The sequence below is a fragment of the Salmo trutta genome, chromosome 21, assembly GCF_901001165.1.
Source record: "Salmo trutta chromosome 21, fSalTru1.1, whole genome shotgun sequence".
NCBI lineage: Eukaryota > Metazoa > Chordata > Actinopteri > Salmoniformes > Salmonidae > Salmo > Salmo trutta.
This window is the reverse complement of record NC_042977.1, coordinates 31528333-31556106: the sequence shown is the minus strand read 5'-3', so window position 1 is coordinate 31556106 and position 27774 is coordinate 31528333. Positions and strand designations below refer to the sequence as shown.

The 27774-nt window shown below is 40.7% G+C and overlaps 1 protein-coding gene across 3 annotated transcripts in view; it reads right to left on the bottom strand.

Moving 5' to 3' along the window:
• The window catches only part of LOC115157167 (dystrobrevin alpha), a 34782-nt gene extending 13694 nt beyond the window's left edge, over positions 1 to 21088 (bottom strand). For 2 of the 3 annotated variants that reach the window (XM_029705179.1, XM_029705181.1), the window contains exons 1-13: positions 19032 to 19259; positions 15668 to 15735; positions 15261 to 15341; positions 14803 to 15016; positions 12729 to 12814; positions 11988 to 12142; positions 11661 to 11766; positions 11067 to 11233; positions 10591 to 10715; positions 8821 to 8904; positions 1128 to 1215; positions 638 to 732; positions 174 to 287 (exon numbers count right to left, since the gene is read on the bottom strand). In XM_029705179.1, the coding sequence (XP_029561039.1) occupies positions 174 to 287; positions 638 to 732; positions 1128 to 1215; positions 8821 to 8904; positions 10591 to 10715; positions 11067 to 11233; positions 11661 to 11766; positions 11988 to 12142; positions 12729 to 12814; positions 14803 to 15016; positions 15261 to 15341; positions 15668 to 15735; positions 19032 to 19048 (1400 nt within the window). In that variant the 5' untranslated portion in view covers positions 19049 to 19259. Of the gene's footprint in view, positions 1 to 173; positions 288 to 637; positions 733 to 1127; positions 1216 to 8820; positions 8905 to 10590; positions 10716 to 11066; positions 11234 to 11660; positions 11767 to 11987; positions 12143 to 12728; positions 12815 to 14802; positions 15017 to 15260; positions 15342 to 15667; positions 15736 to 19031; positions 19260 to 20877 lie in introns of those variants that run through there. The other variant, XM_029705180.1, reaches the window with a different exon arrangement.
• Between the last annotated feature and the right edge of the window lie 6686 nt (positions 21089 to 27774).

Here is a 27774-nt window from a genome sequence, read left to right as displayed (position 1 = left end):
AATATTTACACATAAGTTTTTTGCTGAGTTATTTACACATAAGTTTTCTGAAAATAAACGCAGTTGACAGTGAGAGGACATTTCTTTTTTTGCTGAGTTTATATACAAATGTAATTGTCCATTTAAATGGTCACAGATTGTTTTGTAGAAGAATTTGAGATGGGTCGGTCTACCTGAGAAGCCGTAACTCGGCCAGCAGAGTGGGGTTCTGTTGGGACGTGCATGTGGGAGGCTGGGAGGCCTGCTCGTGCTGCACTTTCAGACGCTGGATCTCCTGCAAGATCTCTCTGTGACACACATAAACACAGGCCAGTTGAAGCTAGTATGTCACATATGTAGGCTTTCTGAAGTAGTTTTGTTTGTGTGATTTAGATGGTGTGATGGATTACAGGGGGTTCTACCAGCTAGCTTGACGACATTAAGACTTGAGTTGCTTTTGTATTTTTCTGGTACTACCATGCAAACAGGGCTACAGCCCATTTGAATAACTACCAACCACAGTTGTGTGGGAAGCACATTAAGTACCACATTAAATAACCTATCACATTCCTTTCATGTAATTTGGCACGATGGCAGGGCTGGAAAGAATAGGTGAACAGAGAGAGAAAAGCAAATTCAGATGGAAACCATCCCTGACCTGTTTTTGCTCTCTAGCTCAGCAATAAGCTGCCTCTGCTGCTTGTTGGCATCCAGAGAGAAAGAGATATCGTTGGGGACCCTCTGCTGCTGTTGCTGTAAGACACATGACATTATCATTACACACAGGGACACATACCATTATCATTACAAATGGGGACATTATGACATCATTACACACAGGGACACATGACGCCATCATTACACACAGAGACATGACATCATTACACACAGAGACACATTACATTCTCTACAGTACTGAGGTCATCTGGCTGATGTTATTTCCTTATACACTACTACATAGCAGTGACATAATCAGCCACAGCGAACACTGATGGGTCAAGATTACAGGCACAAGCTCTTCCTGAATGGGAAACCTGACTAAGGAAAACAGGCATTTGGAATCAATGTGAATTCGTGCTGAGCACATGTCAGGATGCTATTCATGGTATTTCCTCCCACTATGACCTCAGATAGCATGTGTGTCTCACCGCGGCGTCTAAGTCAGAGGCCAGTCTAGCAGCGTAGTGGGCGATGAGACTGTGCTCTTCCTCCTGGTGGTAACTGCTCTCCAGCAAACTAAACAGGTGGAGAGAGGAGGGGAGACAGTCATCTGTCATCTACATATCTACATATTTACTGCAGTTAGGTAACAAGACACACAGACACAAAATACTGCTGCCAAATATAAAGAGTAGTTCTGCACTTACTTACATTACTGTACATCAATTTCAAATGATAATTGCAACAGTATCTGTATGATTGGTTAGTTAATTATAATGTATTTACATGCAAACACTGGAGAGTAGTTTGTACTGACTTCCATGTCAATTGTTGATGCTATTTTACAGATAAAACTATAAAAAGGTTCTCGGCTGCACATTTTTGGGACAAAACCACAGCCATTTTGCTGAAGCCTTATAGCAGCTACATACCAATGCGCGCACACACACACACACACACACAAACACAAACACACACACACACACACACACACACACACTATAAGCACTAAGGAACAACATTCAGCTTATACAAATGCTAAGGAAAGTTACATGCAGTTGAATCTGTAAGTATTTTCCATCTGCAGAAAGATCTCTACGATGATGCTACTACAGAGTCCACAGAGGCGGAGCGAAGCAGGAGAGAAGAGCAGCAAGGACCGAAGCAGATGATTCCTACTAATCTTAGCACCCTCACAAAATAGTCCTTTCAGATGGATACTTCAGGAAACGGTCAGTAGCTTCCATTGGATAATTTTGTAAGGGTCTGAGTTTCCTTTCAGCGAAATGAACAACATTATAGGTAGAAATAGTTGAGATTTATCATACAGCATTTATTGAAACTCATAAAGACGCATTAAAGTCCAAGAAACAAAAAATCCAATCAAAGTATTTACTGTAACAGTCCAAGAAGTTATAATAAAGGACAAACATAAACACAGATATTCTCTACAAATAACTGATTACTGCCACAGCAAAGAAGGAAACGCAGCAAAGTCTAATCTGTCATCATAAGCACATTAAAATGACAATTCTAGGGCAAGAAACTAGGTTTTTACTATATGAAGAGCAAAACAAATGCAACTTTGTACAGCCCTGTAACAACTTCATAAGCAAAATAGCATTGATTTAGCCTTCAAAACCTATTGCTTAGTAACAGCTGGTGAAAGCAGTATGGTTTATGAAAAGTGTTTAGCTACATTACTGTATGCCAACTTTAAAAAAACAAGTCAATGGTTTGTGAATGCACATACAGTGGCTTGCGAAAGTATTCACCCCCTTGGCATTTTTCCTATTTTGTTGACTTACAACATTGAATTAAAATGAATATTTGGGGGGTTTTCACCCCCCCTCCCCACCTTTTGCAGCATTTATAGCTTCAAGTCTCTTGGGGTATGTCTCTATAAGCTTGGCATATCTAGCCACTGGGATTTTTGCCCATTCTACAAGGCAAAACTGCTCCAGCTCCTTCAAGTTGGATGGGTTACGCTGGTGTACAGCAATCTTTAAGTCATACCACAGATTCTCAATTGGATTGAGGTCTGGGCTTTGACTAGGCCATTCCATGACATTTAAATGTTTCGCCTTAAATCACTCGAGTGTTGTTTTCGCAGTATGCTTAGGGTCATTGTCCTGCTGGAAGGTGAACCTCTGTCCCAGTCTCAAATCTCTGGAAAACTGAAACAGGTTTCCCTCAAGAATCTCCCTGTATTTAGCTCCATTCATCATTCCTTCATTTCTGACCAGTTTCCCAGTCCCTGTCGATGAAAAACATCCCCACAGCAGGATGCTGCTGTTCTCGGGGTGATGAGAGGTGTTGGGTTTGAGCCAGAAATAGTGTTTTCCTTGATGGCCAAAAAGCTATATTTTTGTCTTATCTGACCAGAGTACATTCTTCCATATGTTTGGGGAGTCTCCCACATGCCTTTTGGCGAACACCAAACGTATTTGCATATTTTTTTTCTTCAAAAAGCAATGGCTTTTTTCTGGCCACTCTTCTGTAAAGCCCAGCTCTGTGGAGTGTACAGCTTAAAGTGGTCCTATGGACAGATACTCCAATCTCCGCTGTGGAGCTTTGCAGCTCCTTCAGGGATATCTTTGGTCTCTTTGTTGCCTCTCTGATTAATGCACTCCTTGCCTGGTCCGTGAGTTTTGGTGGGCGGCCCTCTCCTTGAAGATTTGTTGTGGTGCCATATTCTTTCCATTTATAATAATGGATTTAATGGTGCTCCGTGGGATGTTCAAAGTTTCTGATATTTTTTTATAACCCAACCCTGATCTGTACTTCTCCACAACTTTGTCCCTGACCTGTTTGGAGAGCTCCTTGCTCTTCATGGTGCCGCTTGCTTAGTGGTGCCCCTTGCTTAGTGGTGTTGCAGACTCTGGGGCCTTTCAGAACAGGTGTATATATACTGAGATCATGTGACAGATCATGTGACACTTAAATAAAGTCCACCTGTGCGCACTCTAACTAATTATGTGACTTCTGAAGGTAATCATCAAGGCTTTAGTTTAACCTGGAACAGTGTAGGGTTTCAGAACACAAATGACACACATGATGAGAACAGGGAGGGGACGAGAGTACTGGGCAAGGACAGGCAATATGCCTTGTCTCAGTCATTGAACGAGTCAAAAGATGAAAACAAAGTTGTGTTATGCTATCCCTTTGGGATACGTCTTTTGAATTCTCCTGTGAAACAAATAGTATAGATATGAATGTGATACTGAACCTGTACTGCAGTTTCAAATAGTCTACAGTACACAGACAGAAAAAAAATATGCATTTATATCTTGTATCATAATCTCCTTATGGGAATTTGATCTAAATAGTCAGTGTTTGGGTTTTCAACAGTGAAAGTATTGTAAGTAAATGAATGTCAAAACTTTAATATGTCATTGGTTTGACATTTAGAAAAATTCCCAAGTAACCTAGATACAAAGCCTAGTCATGCACTAACTGCCACTCTGTTTAATAAGGCTAATGATTTCAATAAGCATTTCAAGATTGATTGAGTGATTTTTGCTTTCTAGAGACTCCCAAGACCAAAACCCAACGTTAACCACGTTGTCAATAGCCCTGAAATGCCAGAAGAAGAGAACATGCCCCCATTCAACCTCTACTAATCATCACATCCACGCAAGGTACTATGGATCAGCATGATTAGGGCTGTGGCGGTCATGACATTTTTTCAGTCGGTGATTGTCAAGCAAATAACTGTCGGTCTCATGGTAATTTCCGTTAATTAACATAAACACATTCAGCATCTTCTGTCTTCCACACACAGCCTACAAGCCCCTGATGCTGACCTTTGGAACATCTACATTTTTTAAAGTATAATAAATCCATGTAATATAGCCTACACCATCACAATAAATCTATTATTCGTTTTAGAGAGGTCTAAAGAAACATCATATGAAGAAAATGTAGTCTGTTTCAGAAGAACAGAATAGCATACTCTGCATTGTCCTTATGTTAGGCCTGATCTGGCTATGCCAAATGGCTGTGGGCTACACTAGTTCATTTAGCAGACAAGATTTGCTTAGAATTCTGTAGCATTATTTTATTGTATGAAGAATACAACTGAACATAGCTGAATAAAATAGAAAGGCTATTTTTCCAAACGATTTGAGGGAGTGCGCACATGCGGCTGTTCTGTGTTTAGCGGTTAACAAAGAAACAGGTACTACTATATGCTTAATTTAGAGTTTTTTATGTAACTTAATTGTTCTACAAACATTGGGTTATATGTTTAGATTAGTAATACATTCTAAGGCTGCATGATGCGACTAATGATGATTTGAAAAAAGTTGCATGAAAGGCATGAGCTCTGCTTTGTTTTTTTGCGCCGGCTTTACACACTTCAACAGTCTCTCATTCACAATTTGAAAAGCACTTAATAATGCCTCGAATTTCCCAGCTGCATCCCCTTTGTGTGGCCATAACCCCCCCCAAAAAAACATGCCTTTTGCAGCCAGTAGCTGTTATGCCCTTGGGCTGAATATATTAATTGTAATTCCCTTCTCCCTGCTGTGTGCCGAAGCACCTCTCACTCACATGGCTCTCAGTCATGTGATCAGGTCTTTCTCACAGGCTACAAGTGAAGACAGACACATCGGGGACGCAACTGCGTGCGTCCTTATCTAATACCGAGGCACCTATTGAAGATGTTGGAAGAACTGTCCACATTTACTTTTCGTCAGCCAACAAGATGAGTAGGCCTAACGAACAGCAAAAGCACTAGCCTATGTCAATCTACTATCCCCCATAGTACAACAGTTGACCTATTCTATTCTGTGCGAGAAATAAATATTCTAAACTTAGTCCGGGACAGTTGTGGGATGCGATAGATCCCAAATTAATACAACCAGTAGCATAAAAAAACTGTTTTAAGCAATTAGCCTGACACAACAGATGAGAACGTTTAGCTTAAAATGTTGATAAACTATTAGGCTATTTCTTCACATTATAAGCGTAGCAATGCACACAAGGCAGTAGCCTATAAGCGTGAATGTTCCATTAGCAGGAAAACACCATTCTCAAAAGTGACCACAAATGCGATTATACATGTAATGCTTTTATTAAAAGTTGCATTTTTATGGTGAAAATTAACTTCCCCAAACTTGAAACTCACACGCTGTATATGTATGCCAGTTAGGCTCTACACCCATTGTAAAGTGGATTAATGTGCTTCATTTTAAGAAGTTATTTGGACACTTTAGTTGTGATACAAAAATTATCAAAACGTATAGGTCTATGGGCTAGGCTACATGAGGTGTATGACTATGATTTGAAAAAGTTGAGAGAAAAAAGCATGCGCTGTTTGCCTGTGATAATATATAATTCACAAGTGATAGACTAATATTGCCATCCATCACACTATTCTTAATTTAATCTTGTCTTTACATATACTAAATAATATATGTGTTAAATTTGTTTTGATTTAGAATATATATATATAAAAAAAATATTTAACTAGGCAAGTCAGGTAAGAATACATTCTTATTTACAATGACGTCCTACACCGGCCAAACCCGGACGACGCTGGGCCAATTGTGCGCTGCCCTATGGGACTCTCAATCATGGCCGGTTGTGATGTAGCCTGGATTCAAACAAGGGTGTCTGTAGTGACGCCTCAAGCACTAAGATGCAGTGCCTTAGACCACTGCGCCACTGGTGGAATGTGCTTTGTGGCAGCCTGAACTGGCAAGTACAATTTGGCCCAGATTTTCTTTTTTTTTTGTAGAACTGCAAAAGTGTGGCTCCCACTTTCTGGAGGACCGAGTTTTGAAATCAGTGGAATGCCTGGTGTAATTAAAGTATGATAGCTAAGGAGATTAAGAAAAGTCTGCCATTTGATTGCAAATATGCAAAGGGAGTCGAAAAGAGAACACACAGAAGAATGGTTGTATAAAACAACTGTCTCCGGATTACATCTTCAAACTAAGGGCAACCATGGCATCCGTGACTGAGAGGAAGAAGCCTCCATCCATGTATACGGGTAAGAAAGTCTAGCTAGCTACATTTTCAGATATTATACATTTCTAATTTTGTCAGAAAGTCATTTTAATTTAAAGTTAAATAATTGGTTATCAATGTTATTGGTCACATACACATATTTAGCAGATGTTATTGCGGGTGTAGCAATATGCTTGTGTTCCTAGCTCTAAAAGTGCAGTAATATCTAACAATTCACAACAATACACCCAAATCTAAAGTGTGTGTGTGTGTGTGTGTGTGTATATTTACCGTGTACTTATATTATTCCTGAGTCCAAAGCTGACATTACGAGCCAGCAAAACAGAAAATTAAAGAACTTACAAGTATGTAAAAAGGACTGTAGTTGTATGTCAATCATTGTCACATGTGGCTCAGTTGGTAGAGCATGGTGTTTGCAATGCCAGGGTTGTGGGTTCAACTCCCACGGGGGACCAGTACAGAGAAAAAATGTATGAAATGTGTGCATTCACTACTGTAAATCGCTCTGGATAAGAGCGTCTGCTAAATGACTAAAATGTAAAAATTACAGAGAGTGATTAAGTTAAGTACATGTTCAGTACACTGAGAACAGGAAAAAAGGAACTTGAGAGAGAGACTCAAAGCTAATATTAGTGATTTGCAGCAGTTAATTTAACTCTCCCAGGTAATGTGGGATGCCTATGAAAAGTATTGTAATAGATACTCTACCCTAATGAACGGTTAATGGTCTTTACTATGCATGCACCATCTAGCATATTTCAGATATATCCTTGAGTATCACTTTGTAAACACATAGGAAATCAGAAGAGTGACTGGTTCCACTGCAGTGTATGCTCTATAATGACTCTGTCTGCATCTGAAGAAGCACCATATTCCTTACAATAGAGCACTACTTGAGACCATTTACATTTACGTCATTTAGCAGATGTTCTTATCCAGAGCGACTTACAAATTGGTGCATTTACCTTATGATATCCAGTGGAACAACCACTTTACAATAGTACATCTATATCTTTTTTTGGGGGGGGGTTAGAAGGATTACTTAATCCTATCCCAGGTATTCCTTAAAGAGGTGGGGTTTCAGGTGTCTCCGGAAGGTGGTGATTGACTCCGCTGTCCTGGCGTCATGAGGGAGCTTGTTCCACCATTGGGGTGCCAGAGCAGCGAACAGTTTTGACTGGGCTGAGCGGGAACTGTGCTTCCGCAGAGGTAGGAAGGCGAGCAGGCCAGAGGTGGATGAACGCAGTGCCCTTCTTTGGGTGTAGGGACTGATCAACGCCTGAAGGTACGGAGGAGACCAGTCCTGGCCATGGTCAAAAGTAGTGCACTATATGTAGGGAATAGCATGCCATTTCGGACCCAGCCTCTATCCATTTGAATTAGTTCACGTACGCATTTGAGCCACCTGTCACGCCCTGATCTGTTTCACCTGTCCTTGTGCTTGTCTCCACCCCCTCAGGTGTCGCCCATCTCTCCCACTTATCCTCTGGGTATTTATACCTGTGTTTTCTGTCTGTCTGTGCCAGTTCGTCTTGTTTGTCAAGCTTACCAGCATTTGTCCTGTCAGCTCCTGTCTTTCCCAGCCTATATTTTTCTCGTTCCTCCTGGTTGTTGACCCTTGCCTGTCCTAACCCTGTACCCGCCCGCCTGACCACTCTGCCTGTCCCTTTGCCTGCCTGCCGTCCTGTACCTTTGCTCCACTACTCTGGATTATCGACCCCTGCCTGCCTTGACCTGTCGTTTGCCTGCCCCTGTTGTTACAATAAACATTGTTACCTCACACAGTCTGCACTCTGTCTTACCTTGATCCCTGATACCACCAAACCATTCTCCAAGGCAGTACGCCCACTTGGGTCACTTACCCCCTTCCTTTGAATAGATCTGAAGCAGCCCTAGCCAATGTTTTTTTTCTGCTCAACTTCATTATTCTTCGTACTATAAGGCAAGCTATTTACATTACACCAGACAAAAGAGTGAGACAACACAAACCTCCACAAGTTAGCTGCATACATCCAAACACGTTTAGAAAAATAAAGATTGGTTAGTAGGATTCCTACTGACGTGTGGATTTTAAGGGGGCTTAGAGGTGTTCATTTTCATGACAAATATGTACAGCTGGGTAACCTAACTTGAATCTGTCTTTGAAAGTTCTGCATACCCGGCATTATTGCAGTCTTTCTGACTGATATCATATCAGATACTCACTTCTTAGTGGAGTAAGGGTTCCCTGACGTGGGCATGGAGTGGGAGAGCATGAAGTCATTGGTGCTATTCATTGGTCTGGGAGGCCTGTAGTGCAGGAGACAAACATGATCATGTTCAAACAGCCATCATCATATGGAAGAGAAGCAACTGTCGCATAACTCTGTGTGTGTGTGTGTGTGTGTGTGTGTGTGTGTGTGTGTGTGTGTGTGTGTGTGTGTGTGTGTGTGTGTGTGTGTGTGTGTGTGTGTGTGTGTGTCTCGAGATCTTAGAGGGCCGAAAGAGCATTGAATGGGGCTGGGGAGTCGGGACACAATAGCTGCAGTTTCTGATTGTGACACGTCACATAAAGAATGTGTGGGTGTGGATTTCCTCCTCACTCATCCGAAGGTCATTAACTCCTCATTATCTTATTGTTTACATGACCTAAAAAGGTATTCACATGTGGCGCAAAGGAGGGACGGGATAATTGATGCAGAAACCTGTAGTGAACTGCACACAAGTTGGTTGTAGTAAAATTAAGGTGCCACTTTGAGGAACTACAGGGCATAGTATATAAGGCTTGACCCTGGAGGATTAACATGATCTGATTAAACAACAGACAAAAGAATATGGCACTAGCTGCTAGTAATATAATACTGTCACGTCCTGACCAGGTAAAAGGGTCATTTGCCATAGTAGAATGGTCAGGGTGTGGCAGGGGGGTTGTTTTGGGGTTTGTTGATTTCTAGGGGAATGTGTTCTAGTTTTCATTTTCTATGTTTCGTTTTCCAGGTTTGGCCGAGTATGGTTTCCAATCAGAGGCAGGTGTCTTTCGTTGTCTCTGATTGGAAGCCATACTTAGGCAGTCTGTTTTTCTTTGGGTTTTGTGGGTGGTTGTTTTCCGTATTAGTCTGTGTACCTTACAGAACTGTTTTGTCATTTGGTTATTTTGTTCAAGTGTTCTCTTTAAATAAACGACGATGAGCACTATACACGCTGTGCCTTGGTCTGTTCAGAATGACGCCTCTGACAAATACACTACCTTCTATAGTACTTGAGTTGATCTAATTAAAAGGAATAGCAGCATATTCTACATATTCTAGCAAGTATTCAAAGCAAACTTACCAAGTGTCTCTATTTTGCAGCAAGAAAAGAACAAAGAGATTTGTTACAATCACCCATGCATGCACTTCAACGGCCACAGTGAGTGGTACAACTGAATTCCCTTTCACATGAAAATAATCTACGTAGGTGTCAAAATCAATATTTGTCTCAGATTCTCAGCCCTTAGAATGCATTGCCACTCTTTTCCACACTACAGATTAGACATCTGACTAGGGTTGCTAAATTCTTGGAACTTTCAATAAATTCCCTGGTTTTACAGAAATCCTGGTTGGAGGCTTACATTTCCTGCTTATTCTCTCCTGATTCCGGGTATCTTCAAACAGGGATTTCGGGAAAACCAGGACATTTACTGAAAGTTCCCGGAATTTAGCAACCCTACATTTGACTTGGCTTAGCTGTTAAGGGTTGGAAAAGTAATGCATCAAAGATATACTGTAGCACTACAAGACCTTGGCTTCATATTGTCATTGGTGATTTCCAGAACACACACAAAGAAAAACGGAGCAAAGATGAAACATCTGTTTTACCAATTGTGGTTATTACTTTGGGGATACAGGGCTGTAGTAAGGGATTATGGGATGGATCTGAAATTGACTGGAATTTAAAAGGATGACTGTGGTCTTGAATACAAGTGATACTGTATGAATAGAATAGCCCCATACTTACACAATGTGGGCTAGGTTCAGAGGTTTTTCTGGCATGTCAGGAAACATGGGATGTAAAGGTTCTCTGCTGGATGCACAGCTCAGTGACTTGCTGAGAGCATTAGATAACTTCTTAGCAGGCGATTTCTGGGAGAAACACAAACATATTCTATGTATGATTTCAGAGGGCAAGAAGAGGTACTTAAAGCAGAGAAATTACTTTCAAAATATAATATAGGATTAGATGCCACTGACCAAAATGTCACAGCACAAACAGTACAATCCATATCTAAAATGCATTTCTCCACTGCCCATCCATATCATTTAAATGTATCTGGCCACATGTAGAACATCAGAGATCATGGGAAATACACTGCATGTAATATTCATTGCCACAGGTAAGGGAATCAAATCACCATCTCATCATCATCCCCATAGTACTGTATTGTGTTGGGTGAAGCTGAGCAGAAATCGCTGGCTGGCTGGCGTCCCCCTTACCCATGACGTGTACTCCTTCATTTGGTGTTGGTTGCTATGGGAACCGCTGGCATGCCCCCTCCAGAAGCAGTCCTGACAGAGCTGGTAATTATGACATTGTTGGCAGCGGTAGCGGAAGCCCATTATACTCTCACTGTGGCAGTAGGAGCACTCGACCGGGTGGAACACTGCAGGGGCGGAGGGGGCAAGGTGGTGGGGCACACACACCAACATGTGCATGCATGTCCACATACACACACACCACAAAAGTTGTTAATACAAACACAAATTGGTTTGCAACTGATATCTTCATATAGGACAACAGCACTGGGATGTTTTGCAGGTCTCTCAGACAGTGTTCTTCAAATAAAGGAGGGTGTTCTGTGAACATCAGTGTGTGTGTGTGTGAGACTAATGACTAATTCTGTACCTTGTCAATCACGAGGGATTGGGCAGGGTGATGTGATGGTGGAAGTGTGTGTATGTATGTGTGTGTGTGTGTTTGAGCAAGTGTGTCTACTGTGTGGTGACTCAATGTGATGGTGTGAGACAAAATTCATACCCAGTGCTACCCAAGAACGTGTTAAATATGTCGTGGTGGCGGTGGTGGCTCACCATTCTCCACATTAGCCAAGCGATGCATGAGTGGTAACCACACCAGACACTGAGGAGGAGGATCTGACATCATCGTGTCCAGGAATGTGTTGAGGGAGACCTTTTTCTGTCGACATGCAGTAGAGGACAGGGTTACACATCACATACAGGTTATGCATATGGGGTAGCTAGTACTACAAAGAAAATATAGTTTTATAAAGGATGTTTTATACACAATTACAACAGCCATCCAGTCTCTATACCTATAGTGTGTTATTCATTAATTCATTCATTCATTGATTTACTTGAAAATGTATGTTAATTTTCAGTGTAGTTGGGGACTCTTACCTGCTGTGCAAAGCAGGTTCTTGTGGCTTGCTCAGTATAGCCAAAGGAAGGCCCCTCAAAAACAGTCATTGGCAATTTGAGAACCTCCCTCAGAAACTGGTCGAATTGGGAGTACACCATTATGCCACCAGGGTCTGATATCTGTGAAAAAATATCTGGGCAGAAAATGGGAGGGGAGGCATTACTGCAAATATATATATAAATAATTTATCAAATTAATTGTCAGCTGTCACCATTGTTAGCTAATTGCAGCATTAGACAGTGCAATCATGCTGTGTATTGCATTTACAAAGAACAAAAACAAATTAAAGCTGTGTAGCAATACATAGTAATTACCACAAAACATAAGCTAAAATACCCTAACCTTCCATTTACTTTCCCCATGAGTTGCTGCGGCTGTCTGATGCACTAGATTTGGCGGATTATGTAATAAACCCTATCCTTCAGATTATAAACAATGACTTCTCCCAGCAGTGGAGAGTTAAGGGCCACTGTTCTCTTTTTCATCTAGGAACAATAGTGCAGGCAGACAGACTTCAAGGAAAAAACCCACTGGAACCAAAATTTGTTGTATCACTAAATTCCTCGATAGAAAGACTTCACTGACTAAACACATTTTAAATTGTGCAGGATAACTATTAAGAAGTTAACAAAAAGCTAACATTGACAATTCATTCTCTGAAAATGGTTAATTCTCTCTCTAATGTATTATTCTTAACAAAGATGAACGGGTGAGCTTACATCTTAATTTATCCAAAATCTTTCCTCCGCAGATGGTTGCCAGGGTCATCTTCACAACAAAGACAGACATTTTTCCGAGGCCTTCCCTAAAAGAGAAAATGTGTTCAGTATTTGTGGACTTGGATAATTTGAACAGATCAAGAATATACAGTTTGAGAATAATACTTGCAATGATTTAAACATTTTAACATTAAAATGATACTTCAGGATTTTATCTAGTTCCCCAGAGTCAGATTAACTCGTCAATACCATTTTTATGTCTCTGCGTGCAGTTTGGATGAAGTTGCTAACTAGCGTTAGCATAATTGCTAACTACAATATATAAACAAAAGTACGTGGACAACCCTTCAAATTAGTGGATTCAGCTATATCAGCCACACCCGTTGCTGACAGGTGTATAAAATCGAGCACACAGCCATGCAATATCTATAGACAAACATACTGAAGAGCGCAGTAACTTTCAACCTGGCACAGTTTTAGGATTATTATATATATATTAAATCGTCTGTCCTTGGTTCCAAACTTCCTCTGGAAGCAACATCAGCACAAGAACTGTTCGTCAAGAGCTTCATGAAATGGGTTTCCATGGCAGAGCACCCCACACAAGCCTAAGATCACCATGCGCAATGCCAAACGAAGGGCTGGAGTGGTGTAAAGCTTGGACTCTGGAGCAGTGGAAACGCGTTCTATGAAGTGATGAATTACGCTTCACAATCTGACAGTCCAATGACAAATCTGGGTTAGGCAGATGCCAGGAGAACGCTACCTGGGAGGAGGAATAATGGTCTGGGATTGTTTTTCATGGTTTGGGCTAGGCCCCTTAGTTCCAGTGAAGGGAAATCTTAACGCTACAGCATAAAATGACATTCTAGATGATTCTGTGCTTCCAACTTTGTGGCAACAGTTTGGGAAAGGACCTTTCCTGTTTCAGCATGACAATGCCCCCGTGCACAAAGTCCATACAGAAATGGTTTGTCGAGATCGGTGTGGAAGAACTTGACTGGCCTGCACAGAGCCCTGACCTCAACCCCATCGAACACCTTTGGGATGAATTGGAACGCTGACTGTGAGCCAGGCCTAATCACCCAGCATCATTGCCTGACCTCACTAATGCTCTTGTGGCTGAATGGAAGCAAGTCTCTACAGCAATGTTCCAACATCTAGTGGAAAGCCTTCCCAGAAGAGTGGAGGCTGTTATAGCAGCAAAGGGGGGACCAACTCCATATTAATGCCCATCATTTTGGAATGAGATATTCGACGAGCAGCTGTCCACAAACTTTTGGTCATGTAGTGTAGCATTAGAGCAATGACTGGAAGTCTATGGTAACTGCTAGCATGCTAGTAAATACCACAGACTTCCAGTCATTGCACTAACCGTAGTTAGCATTGGTTCACAAAACTATGTTTAACTTCCTTCATCCTGGATTCAGAGACATAAAAATGGTATCCATGAGTTCATCTGACTCTGGGGAAGTAAATAAAGGGCTTCATTGCCAAAATCCTGAAGTATCCCTTTAAGTTGCTCTTATACCTGTGCAACCTGCCTGGGGCGGCAGGTAGCCTAGTGGTTAGAGTGTTGGGCTGGTAACTGAAAGGTTGCTACATCAAATCCCTGAGCTGACAAGGTAAAAATCAGTTGTTCTGCCCCTGAACAAGGCAATTAACCCACTGTTCCTAGGCTGTAAATAAGACTTTGTTCTTAACTGACTTGCCTAGTTAAATAAATAAAAAATAATGCTTAAAACAAGCAAAAAGGGCCCAATTGCATTTATCTTCACTATGTCATTCTTATTGTTTACTTTCTCTTGTCTTTCATCAGAAGTAAAGATGAACCAATGGCAAAAGAACATTTAAGACCATTGCATCGTTATAACAACAGTCAGTCTGGACTTCCATTCTCCCATGAAAGACTGTGTGTACTGCTCTTTCGGCCCTCTGAGATCTCGAGACACACACACACACACACACGCACACACGCACACACACACACACACGCACGCACACACAGAAAAAAACGGCCCATCATCATGCTCAGTGAACGTCCCACAGTAATGAGGGGATGGTGGATACTAACGGGTCATAGGCAGCCAGGAGAAAGTTGAGTAGCAGACTGATGGACTGTTCCACATTGATCTGGTGTGTGGTGGGCATGCGCTTGTTGAGCTGGTAGAAGATGGTCGATAGTATTGCTTCCAGGCGAGCCACAGTGAACTCTGTGTTGAGGTCCATGGTGTTCAGGCCGTTCTCTCTGAACGCCTCGATCACGTTCCAGATGTCCACCAAATGGACTGTAAAATAACAGAATGGAATAGAATCCAATAGAAATGCATGGACACTGTTCTCTTTTAGCAGTCATTTAAAGACAACTTTACAACTATTACTATCAAACACAGGATATCACACCATACTCACGACTATTACTATCAAACACAGGATATCACACCATACTCACTACTATTACTATCAAACACAGGATATCACACCATACTCACGACTATTACTATCAAACATAGGATATCACACCATACTCACGATTGCATTTCTTCTGAACGAATCTGAGTTTGGAAGCAGTTCTATACGTGGACAATCTTATGGAATCCAACTCTTGCGCCCCTGTAGGAAAAATACATTAATTGTGAAAGGCAATATGACAGACAGTAACACAGGAATGCTGCTGAGGATAGACTGTGCGGAGCTCTTGGGATAAAAGTGTTGCTCATAGGCTATTCATGTGGACATTAACACTAGATGTCTGTCTATTTTCCCCAATGAACGCTGTTCTTCTGTATAGGCCTTTACTGGATGCTAATGATATAAATATTTTGTAGAAGTATCCTAGTAAATGACTTTGTAAATGTCACTAATAATATTATTACGTATACTATAGTTATAATAGTTTGAATGTGTGTCTCTCTTTAGAGATGGCCCTGGACACTTACGCATCTCTGCGAACAGTTGTCGTCTCTCCGCCATGATGTCGCCACTCCTCCCACGATCTTCAATCATTCTGATCAGAAGGAGAGGAAAACAGAGTGACTATTCATTAGTAATGACTTAGCAGGATTACACCTACTGGGCCATGACAGTTTACTTTCTAATAGTGATACCTTTGTAATGGATGAATGTGTGCAGCAAAATATTGTGTGCAGCAAAATATAGTGCTTCCAAGGTAATCAATTTGCCACTAGAATACATGAATGTGACACTGCTAACTCAACAGCTTGTTAGTAGTTGTAGTATTATTCACATAGTAGTGCTACTGCTCAGCTGCAACTTCTATCATGTAATGTACGTCCTACGGTCCTACTGACTCGATGCATTTAGTGAGCCCTCAGTACAGAGTTAAACACACTATTCAACAAGCGCAACACTATCCCCTTGGCTATCACCACCATTACACTCTACATACTGTATCATCATCCACTTGATGTCACTATCCACACACTATTTTCTAAATTCACTTCATTGCCTGAATCCGCATAGGATACTGTATCAGTAGTTCTAAGAGGCCATCACTAAACATCATCTGTAAAATTACTGACACTTAGGGTCATTCTTTTCATCAATGCTGAGCATTTTTGACCTCCTCACACTGCCCATCTTCACTTGAATAAATGGTGGCATGCATGACCAGTGTTTCCTCTATATTTAATTAAATTGTGGCCGCCACTCCAAAAAAAGATGATGTAAAATGTTTTCATTGTAAACTTAAACGACTAAAACCAGATATCCTGTACAGTATGTAGAACAAATTATGGAGCTATGCATTTTTAAATAAGGTCATCTTTGAGAACTAACAAAACTGTCCAGTGTTTCCAGATTCCTATGAAATATGACCTATAATTACCTACAATATGAGTGAAATAGTTTTCCTTCCAAAAACTGGTAGTTAAGTATGTTAAAAAGCAGAGTTTCTATGTCGGAATGGTATGGGTGTACCCCAACAACAGAATGGTGTGGGCATATACTGGTCATTAAAAATATTAACACAGTAGACCACTGATTGGCCAGCTCATTCTCCCCAAGACCACTGATTGGCCAGCTTATCTTCCTCAGGAGTATGACATCATATTCTATAGCCTTAGTCACACTGCAGGACTTAATGCTCAAATCCGTTTTGTTTTTCAAATCCGTTTTGGAATATCGACTGTCCAAATGGCAAATTACAAGTGACAAATGGGATTTGTGTGTGTTCAGACAACAGTTATTTGCTGACATGGCTACGCTAGTTGTCAGAGTAATGGCGGGTGTGTGCGCAGTGTTGTAAGCTGATTGGTGGTGGTGCTCGTGTTTCCTATCACTCAGAAGTTCTGTAGCAAACTAAGGTGACAACAATGCCTGCCATGGACGAGTCCCAGTTGCTTGAATGTTCAAAATCAAAGTACAAGAACACTTTTAAAGCCTCAAAGCATAAGATGATCCAACTTTCAAAATGAGTCATTTTTGTCTAGCCACAGCAGTCAAGTAGCTAGCTAGGTAGCTGTTTAGCTTTCTAGCACATTCACTAATTTGTTTGTAAACAATGAACAAGCTAGTTAGCTACCACATGTTCTTGTCAAACTGTCAACAGAGTAACTAGCAAGCAACAAGATATGCCAAATAACAGTCTAAAACCCACTTTAGGGCAAATAAATCAGATTTGACCATTCAGACACAAGCGGTATGGCCAGGAATCAAATTTGTATCTGATTTCAAAAGAACCTATGAAAGTGGTTTGAAATGTGGCTTGAAATATACAATTCCATGTGCTTTTTGGTTGTTCGGAATGCAGGAAAAAGAACAGATTCAAGTCGGATATGCCAAAAAATAGGATTTGAGTCACTTTAAACTGCCAATGTGAACAAGGCTTAAGAGGAAATAGCATGCATTTTTTAAACGGTCTGTTTGAGATACAAGTTTGAGATGGGGTTCGTCTCCAATTTATGCTTTGGCCACAAATGCGAGTATAGGTCAACAACGTTATTTGGATATGAGTTAACAGAATATTAACTTAACTATGGACAGTTACTTCAAAAGTCCAAATGTGTAGAATTGCAGGAAATTAGCTTTAACTGAAAATGTTCTCTCAGCACCATGATTTTTTTGTTGTAGAATTACAGGAAACTAGCTTTAAAACTGTAAAATATTATCTCTGCCCCATGGTAATATGTGTAGAATTGCAGGAAATTTGCTTTAAAACAGCAAAAAACAGTCTGTGCTGCCAAGAGGGACTAGGGGAAATCCTAGGGGAAACACTGATGACAGATAAGTTCTTACTGGTTGACCTTCAGGACACAAAAAAATGTAAGTATGTAAACATAAGTCAGGGCATTGAAAAACTTGAGTGAGACAAGGAAGAGTGTTTCACAGGGGCAGGGGCAGAGTGGCAGAGCTAGCGAACGCTCACACCATGCCTCGCTGCACTGTCCAAGGCTGCACTGTCCAAGGGGTCCAAGTTTGTGTAGCAATGTTTTTCACCACCCTCTCGTCATGCATCTTCTCTTGAAGATCTAACAGGCACCATTAATGTTTGAATCAGGATTTGAATACATTGGAATTACAAATAGAATAAAACTAGAATAGAACTTGTCAATTATAAAATGAGAACAGAAATTATAAACAACTTTGACTCATTACACTCGTTCTACTAAAACTGGCCACTTTTCAACAAATAAGGCTTTAGAATTTATATAATTGAAAGGGATAAATATGCAAATATTATGCAGTGGCCTCAGGTTACATGCAGGAACTTCCAAATGTTTCATTACAAATTCTAATTCAAGGTACTGTATACAAACAAAGATGACAACAATTTTTCTGCACACAGATCCTTTTCTGCAGAGTTACGCCCTCTATGGTAACACTGGGTAAACTTGGTTAAAAAAATACTGCATTCACTAGACACTATATTTATACAATAAAGATGACTGTAAACAAAAATTATCTGTCTGTAATGTAGTTTTAGTTGAAGTAAGATACAACAATGTTAAACACTTTTCAGTTAATAATTAATGAATCATCCAAGAACAATCTACTGTAGATGTCTCATATACAATAGTGCAGAAACACATAACTAACTAATAATAACATGTTAACATACTCAAACTCCCTTATCATATCACAAAAGTAACAGAGACAAGTTCTTGTGCCAAGTATTTGACCTTACAAAGGCTATTTTTAAACTGTGAAATAAATAGCTAAGATTGACACAAACTACTATTCCCCTGGTGAAGATTGAAAACTACAAGCAACACAAATCAGGAGATTACAAACTTGTCAACAACACAAATCTGGAGGTGACAAACTTGTCAACGTTGAACGTACCCTTCAGAATGTACCATGTTCCTCTGTTTCCTTCTCCTTGTCTGTCTGTGTGCTACTCCAAAGGTTTGTCCTTCTTAACAACAACTGTACAGAGTATAAAGCCCTCTCTACCAGGCAAGCACGACAACAAAAGCAGCCAGCCTCAGTTGGACGGTGGTTAGCTTAGCTACAGTCAGATATCTGAAATTAGAAACTGTCAGGACACAGCTTGTGCTGCTGCCTCTATCTTTAACTTCAAATGAGCAGGCTCCACATTCTTGTACAGATTTTCTGGCTCTCCAGTTGCAGTCCCTTCCAACCTCTCGCTTGGCGCCTGCCCAGCAAGCATTACTCTTGCTCTGTGCCAGTGTCAAATACACTCGCAGTATTAGAAAATAACTGCCCTGAAAGGAGCAAATCATCGTACACCATAAACTAAACATTGCAGATGACTTGTAACTCTCCACCTCTGCCAGAATCAAACTGAGGCTATAAAGTCAATTTCTCTCAGTGTTATTAAAATGATCACAATTATTGCTGCAGTGGATAGATAGACTCTCTTGCCCAGTTATTAACTGAGTTCCAGGCCCGCTGAACCATTCCCTTATAAGTCCCTTATTTATATTCTGGCTCTATTTTTACCACAGCCGAAGAAAGAAAAGCACAGGAGACTGTGGTGTTTTTCATTTATAGTCTTTAAACTACTTGGATCAGGTTGTCATACAGTATTTCCGGGACACGAGCAGTTGCTTGAGTTGTGACCCTGCATTTCCCCATTGCAGACTGAGTCATAAGCTACATATTGCAGCTGTTCATATATTTACTTTCATCCACTGATTGCCCAGTGTTCTTTTTACATCATTAGAATATAATTGATGTTGGCATCTGATTTCCAACCACAGTGTAGAGCTGTCTACTTTGTTCAGTTATGAAGTTAACTGTACAGAAATCACCAATAAAAACACCCATCACACATTGAAATGGTGTATTTATAGCAGCCTATATAGTCAGTTAATAAGAAGTCTAAACAGTCTTATGTTGTCTGTCTGGGAGTCTATTACACTGGACAGTGTACTGTCTCTGAGTTGCACCAGTCAGTTATCTGCTTATGGGGCCTCTGGCCTGGGCAGACAGCACTGAACTGGTACAACTCAGAGACATTAGAAAGAGGCCATGGGTCATTGCTCCACAAGACAAAAACTCATGAGTGTTCTTGACGTGTTTATGGTTGTTGTTCCTGAATAGAACTGTGTGGTTCCTGAACTGACACTGTGTTCGAACGTGAACTCCTTGGTGGAGGGAAAAAAAACTCTGATACTGGCAGCTTTACAGTGGTGATTAGTGAAGCTGCTTCAGGTAATCTCTGCAACAACAGAAACAACTGGATGGGTAGGAAATGTATACGCTATATACCAAACTGTTGGTTAATGATGCCATTACAGTTTTACAACCAGCCATGATGGCCATGTCAATGACTAGATTATTTTACCTAGAATGGATCATGCTCAGCTCTAGTGTTTTTCAGAAAGAATTGAGAAACAGTATGATATTTCATTGTTTTTTGTCAAACACACATGGTGAGTGAAGAAAGGCAACAGATGACAGATTTATATGCACAACGATTGCAAAATAACCTGTATCCCTGTAACGACAGAAGCATCTCTACAAATGAGCGATATAACGGTGTCATTTTTACAACATCCAAATGGTCAATAGTTTAACCCTATTAATTGGCATGCATTTTGCCTCGTGATACATTTTTTTCTCGAACTCACTAGTTCCCACTACACAGTAACTTGGATTTTAAACGAGTGATAATGTCGTTTCACTACCGATGTTGCAGTGCATTTGTGCTGTCTATACTTACCAGGACATCGAGGCATGGTCATAAAACTGCATTGTTTACATCCAGGAATTGAACTGTCAGCCGTATCTATATATATGATTACGATTCATTTAGATCAATTCACCATTACACCTAGAACGCTGCTAATCCTGTTATTACTAACGCTTTTTGCAGTGGTGCTGCATTAGAAATGTTCGCGTAACGTTAGCACTACCCAACATTTGCTTCGAGTATGTGGCCTCTGCCGATGACGTAATGCGGAATCTCTTAACTTGCGTCAGTGTACTCAACAAATGTTGAAGTTGACAAAAGAAACATATAAACACATAATGATTCAACCCACCATGACTACAATGCACAGGAAGTATACGTGCCGTGTCTGGAAACAATCCCCATCAGATTGTTTTATTATTATCATTATAAATACACCAAACTAAAAGTTTGGGGACACAGAAATGTCCTTGTTTTTGAAATGAAAGCGCAATTTTTGTCCATTAAAATAACATCAAATTGATCAGTAATACAGACATTGTTAATGTTGTAAATTACTATTGTAGCCGGAAACGGCTGATTTTTTTATGGAATATATATGCTTACAGAGGCCCATTATCAGCAACCATCACTCCTGTGTTCCAATGGCACGTTGTGTTAGCTAATCCAAGTTTCTAATTTTAAAAGGCTAATTGATAATTTGAAAACCCTTTTGCAATTATGTTAGCACAGCTGAAAACTGTTGTTCTGATTAAAGAAGCAATAAAATTGGCCTTTTTTAAACTGGTTGAGTATCTGGAGCATCCGCATTTGTGGGTTCGATTACAGGCTCAAAACGGCCAGAAACAAAGATCTTTCTTCTGAACCTAGTCAGTATATTCTTGTTCTGAGTTATGAAGGCTATTCCATGTGAGAAATTGCCAAGAAACTGAAGATCTCGAACAACGCTGTGTACTACTCCCTTCACAGAACAGCGTAAACTGTCTCTAACCAGAATAGAAAGAGGAGTGGGAGGCCCCGGTGCACAACTGAGCAAGAGGACAAGTACGTTAGAGTGTCTAGTTTGAGAAACAGACGCCTCACAAATTCTCATCTGGCAGCTTCATTAAATAGTACCCGCAAAACACCAGTCTCAACGTCAACAGTGATGAGGCAACTCCGAGATGCTGGCCTTCTAGGCAGAGTTGCAAATAAAAATCCATATCTCAGACTTCAATATAAAGAAAAGATTAAGATGGGCAAAATAACACAGACACTGGACAGAGAAACTCTGCCTAGAAGGCCAGCATCCCGGAGTCGCCTCTTCACTGTTGACGTTGAGATTTGTGTTTTGCGGGTACTATTTAATGAAGCTGCCAGATGAGGACTTGTGAGGCGTCTGTTTCTCAAACTAGACACTCTAATGTACTTGTCCTCTTGCTCAGTTGTGCACTGGGGCCTCCCACTGATTGCTTCTTTAATCAGAACAACAGTTTTCAGCTGTGCTAACCTAACTGCAAAAGGGTTTTCTAATGATCAATTAGCGTTTAAAATGATAAACTTGGATTAGCTAACACAACGTGCCATTGGAACACAGGAGTGATGGTTGCTGGTAAGGGGCCTCTGTACGCCTATGTAGATATAAACATAAAAAATCTGCCGTTTCCAGCTACACTAGTCATTTACAACATTAACGATGTCTACACTGTATGTCTGATCAAATTTATGTTATTTTAATGGACAACAAATGTGCTTTTCTTTCAAAAACAAGGACATTTCTATGTGACCCCAAACTTTTGAATGGTAGTGTATATACACTGCTCAAAAAAATAAAGGGAACACTAAAATAACACATCCTAGATCTGAATGAATGAAATAATCTTATTAAATACTTTTTTCTTTACACAGCTCGCATTGTGGTGTGGGGGCTGTGCTTTGGCAAAGTGGGTGGGGTTATATCCTGCCTGTTTGGCCCTGTCCGGGGGTATCATCGGATGGGGCCACAGTGTCTTCTGATCCCTCCTGTCTCAGCCTCCAGTATTTATGCTGCAGTAGTTTATGTGTCGGGGGGCTAGGGTCAGTCTGTTACATCTGGAGTATTCTCTTGTCTTATCCGGTGTCCTGTGTGAATGTAAATATGCTCTCTCTAATTCTCTCTTTCTTTCTTTCTCTCGGAGGACCTGAGCCCTAGGACTACCTGGCATGATGACTCCTTGCTGTCCCCAGTCCACCTGGCCATGCTGCTGCTCCAGTTTCAACTGTTCTGCCTGCGGCTACGGAACCCTGACCTGTTCACCGGACGTGCTTGTTGCACCCTCGACAATTACTATGATTATTATTATTTGACCATGCTGGTCATTTACGAACATTTTAACATCTTGACCATGTTCTGTTATAATATCCACCCGGCACAGCCAGAAGAGGACTGGCCACCCCTCATAGCCTGGTTCCTCTCTAGGTTTCTTCCTAGGTTTTTGGCCTTTCTCAGGAGTTTTTCCTAGGGAGTTTTTCCCAGCCACCGTGCTTCTTTCACATGCATTGCTTGCTGTTTGGGGTTTTAGGCTGGGTTTCTGTACAGCACTTTGAGATTTCAGCTGATGTACGAAGGGCTATATAAATAAATTTGATTTGATTTGATTTGATTGATGTGCCATCCTGGATGAGCTGCACTACCTGATCCACTTGGGTGGGTTGTAGACTCTGTCTCATGCTACCACTAGAGTGAAAGCACCGCCAGCATTCAAAAGTGACCAAAACATTAGCCAGGAAGCATAGGAACTGAGAAGTGGTCTGTGGTTACCACCTGCAGAACCACTCCTTTATTGGGGGTGTCTTGCTAATTGCCTATAATTTCCACCTGTTGTCTATTCCATTTGCACAACAGCATGTGAAATGTATTGTCAATCAGTGTTGCTTCCTAAGTGGACAGTTTGATTTCACAGAAGTGTGATTGACTTGGAGTTACATTGTGCTGTTTAAGTGTTCCCTTTATTTTTTTGAGCAGTATATATATAAATATATATACAGTACCAGTCAAAAGTTTGGACACACCTACTCATTCAAGGGTTTTTCTTTATTTTTACTATTATAGTGAAGACATCAAAACATTGAAATAACACATATAGAATCAGGGAGTAACCAAAAAAAGTGTTAAACAAATCAAAAAATATTTTATATTTGAGATTCTTCAAAGTAGCCTCCCTTTGCCTTGATGGCAGCTTTGCACACTCTTGGCACACTCTTTTTGTTGTTGTTGTTGTTGAAATGGTGAGTACTGATGAGAGAAATCTGCATCTCACATCAAAATCAGATAAGCACAGAAATAGCAGCTTGGTTTATGTTTATCAGTGGCCACTTTCAGAGTAAGCTTTGCCTCTTTTTTAAAAGACAGAACATCCCCCTCAGATACACAGATAGAGAGGATGCAAAGGACAACAACATTGTGTTTTCCTCTGAAAGACCTGGTTACAGTGGTTCTGTTTGTCTTCTTTGATTGGTTGCAGGTGTGACTCTGGATGCACTTCCACCTGGGGTGTATTCACTAGAACCCTAATCCTAATTCTTACCCTGACCATAACCCTTACCTAACTTCACCCTAACCTTAACCCTTACCTTAACCGTTTAAAATCAAATCAAAATCAAATCAAATCAAATTGTATTTGTCACATACACATGGTTAGCAGATGTTAATGCGAGTGTAGCTAAATGCTTGTGCTTCTAGTTCCGACAATGCAGTAATATCTAACGAGTAATCTAACCTAACAATTTCAGAACAATTACCTTATACACACAAGTGTAAAGGAATGAATAAGAATATGTACATAAAAAATATATGAATGAGTGATGGTATAAAACGGCATAGGCAAGATGCAGTGGGCATAGGCAATTTGCAGTTTACATTATAACTTCAATAGGGTGACGTCAGAGTTGGGTCCACGTACAGACTTTTCTGTTTTCATTAGGAACCAAACGAAAGCCAACAGAAGCAAACAGAATCAAACAAGGAAACAAGGAGGGACCTACCTGAATTTGTCCAATAGAAACTCTTGTTTTCGTTGCAAAACGTTTTCCGTTTGGAGTAAACAGTTTCCATTGCAAAACGTTTTGCAACTGTTTTGTTGGCTTGCAACTGTTTGCTATGGTGTTCTTCTAAATGAAGTTTGCTCCTTGAGATAGTGGCAAACTTCAGTCACATTTGATAATCCTTTTCCAGTCTCTCTGCTTGTAAAGTGGTAATTGTATGTATTCTCAGTACAACTTGTAGTACAGAACACAGTGTGTATTTACTGATGTGTTTAATCAGGTTTTCTGGACATGACATTGGGATCGATTTTTGGTCCGGTTCTTTTCACAATTTACATCAACAATATTGGTTTATCTGTACAAAATAAATACAAATGAACCTGTATGCAGATGACACTGTGATGTATGCTAGTGCCCCCGCAGCTGACCAGGCTCTGTCAGAGCGTGAATCTGCCTTTATTACCTTACAGAAAGCCTTTGTTGAACTGAAATTGGTACTTAGTGCAGGTAAAACCAAGTATATGTTATTTTCCAAATCAAGTAAACATGTATCTGATGATTTATGCATGGGTACTTTGGATGGTGCCCTCATTGATCGCCCTGCTTATAAATATCTGGGCATCTGGATTGACGAAAAGCTATCTTTTAAAAAGCATGTTGATGAGTTAGTGAAGAAATTAATCATTAAAATAGGCTTCTTCTATAGTAACAGGTCCTGTCTTTTCTTAAATAGTAGGAAACAAATCATTTAGTCATTAATTCTGGTTATTATTATATGGCGATATCGTCTATATGAATGCTATATTGAAGCCATTTGAAGCCTTTTATTATAACGCATTGCGCTTTATTACGGCCGATAGGTTCAGTACACATAATTATGTTTTGTATCAGAAAGTAGGCTGGTCCTCCTTGAAGTCTCGTAGATCGATGCATTGCAGTATTCTTGTCTATAAAGCCCTCTTGCATAAACTTCCACCATATCTTACCTCATTGTTAACCTTCAGACATAAGTTACCAGACTCAGGGATGGAAAACCCTGGAGATCCTTTCAATCTCCACTGAGTTAGGTATATCTGCTTTTAGTTTTTTTGCGCCCCTCATATGGAATGATCTCCAAAAGTCCTTAAAGTTGGTGGAGTTGGTGCCTGTAGGTCAATTCCAGCTTGGTCTCATAGACCAGACATAACATAGTAAATGTACATCCGGGATACTCAAAATAGTATATGTTAAGTTTGGTATGGTTACATAAGACAATTGGTTACTTAAGCCAAAACCTAAAGTAGGGTGTGGTTGGGTGGGTGTATAACACAAATGTCTAGTTACCCAAAGGTTGTGAGTTCGAATCTCATCACGGACAACTTTAGCATTTTAGCTAATTAGCTACTTTTCAACTACTTACTACTCTTTAGCTACTTTGCAACTACTTAGCATGTTAGCTAACCCTTCCCCTTCCCCTAACCCTAACCCTTTTAGCTAATCCTTCCCCTAACCCTAACCTTAACCTTTTAGCTAACCCTAACCCTTTAACCTAACTCCTAAACTTTGCCCTAATGTCTAATATTTACGTACAGAATAACACAAAATGCTCTGAGACCAGGTTTCCAATTTAGGCAGATGTTAGAGGGCCTCTGCTTCAGCACAGGGACCGGTGCATCAAGTCACCAACAGGCTCCTGAACAGCTTCTATCCCCAAGCCATAAGACTGCTAAATAGCTAACAAAATGGCTACACGAACTGAGTTTTTTATTTGATTTTTTTCACCTTTATTTAACCAGGTAGGCCAGTTGAGAACAAGTTCTCATTTACAACTGCAGCCTGGCCAAGATAAAGCAAAGCAGTGCGACACACAATAGAGTTACACATGGGATTGTTGACCCTTGTATTTTATTCTCTATGCACACTCACAGGACTCTACACACTCATGCACACTGACACTCCAACACACACACAAAACACACTTAATTTGCTCACGTGCATGTTAACCACACACACACTTCATTTGCTCACACACGCACACACACTCACATACAAACATCATAAACGCTGCTGCTACTTTGTTTATCATATATCCTGATGTCTATTACTCCAGTATCCCTGCATATTGTAAATATGGGATTGGAACTGACCCTGTATATAGCTTACTTACTTATTGTGTTCTTCTTATTTCTTTGTATGTGTGTGTTTTTGTTCTGCCTTATGTTATTTTTAGTACTACATTGATTGTTACGTGCCTCCTAAGAGAGGTAGGTGCAAGAGTCAGGAGCAGGGGTGCAAGGATTTCCAGAAGCACAAACGTTTATTAGCACAAACGTTTACTGTGGCCCCATCCGATTGCTTCATCGGATGGGGCCACAGTGTCTTCTGATCCCTCCTGTCTCAGCCTCCAGTATTTATGCTGCAGTAGTTTATGTGTCGGGGGGCTAGGGTCAGTCTGTTACATCTGGAGTATTCTCTTGTCTTATCCGGTGTCCTGTGTGAATTTAAATATGCTCTCTCTAATTCTCTCTTTCTCTCTTTCTTTCTTTCTCTCGGAGGACCTGAGCCCTAGGACCATGCCTCGGGACTACCTGGCATGATGACTCCTTGCTGTCCCCAGTCCACCTGGCCATGCTGCTGCTCCAGTTTCAACTGTTCTGCCTGCGGCTACGGAACCCTGACCTGTTCACCAGACGTGCTTGTTGCACCCTCGACAACTACTCTGATTATTATTATTTGACCATGCTGGTCATTTATGAACATTTTAACATCTTGACCATGTTCTGTTATAATATCCACCCGGCACAGCCAGAAGAGGACTGGCCACCCCTCATAGCCTGGTTCCTCTCTAGGTTTCTTCCTAGGTTTTTGGCCTTTCTAGGGAGTTTTTCCTAGGGAGTTTTTCCTAGCCACCATGCTTCTTTCACATGCATTGCTTGCTGTTTGGGG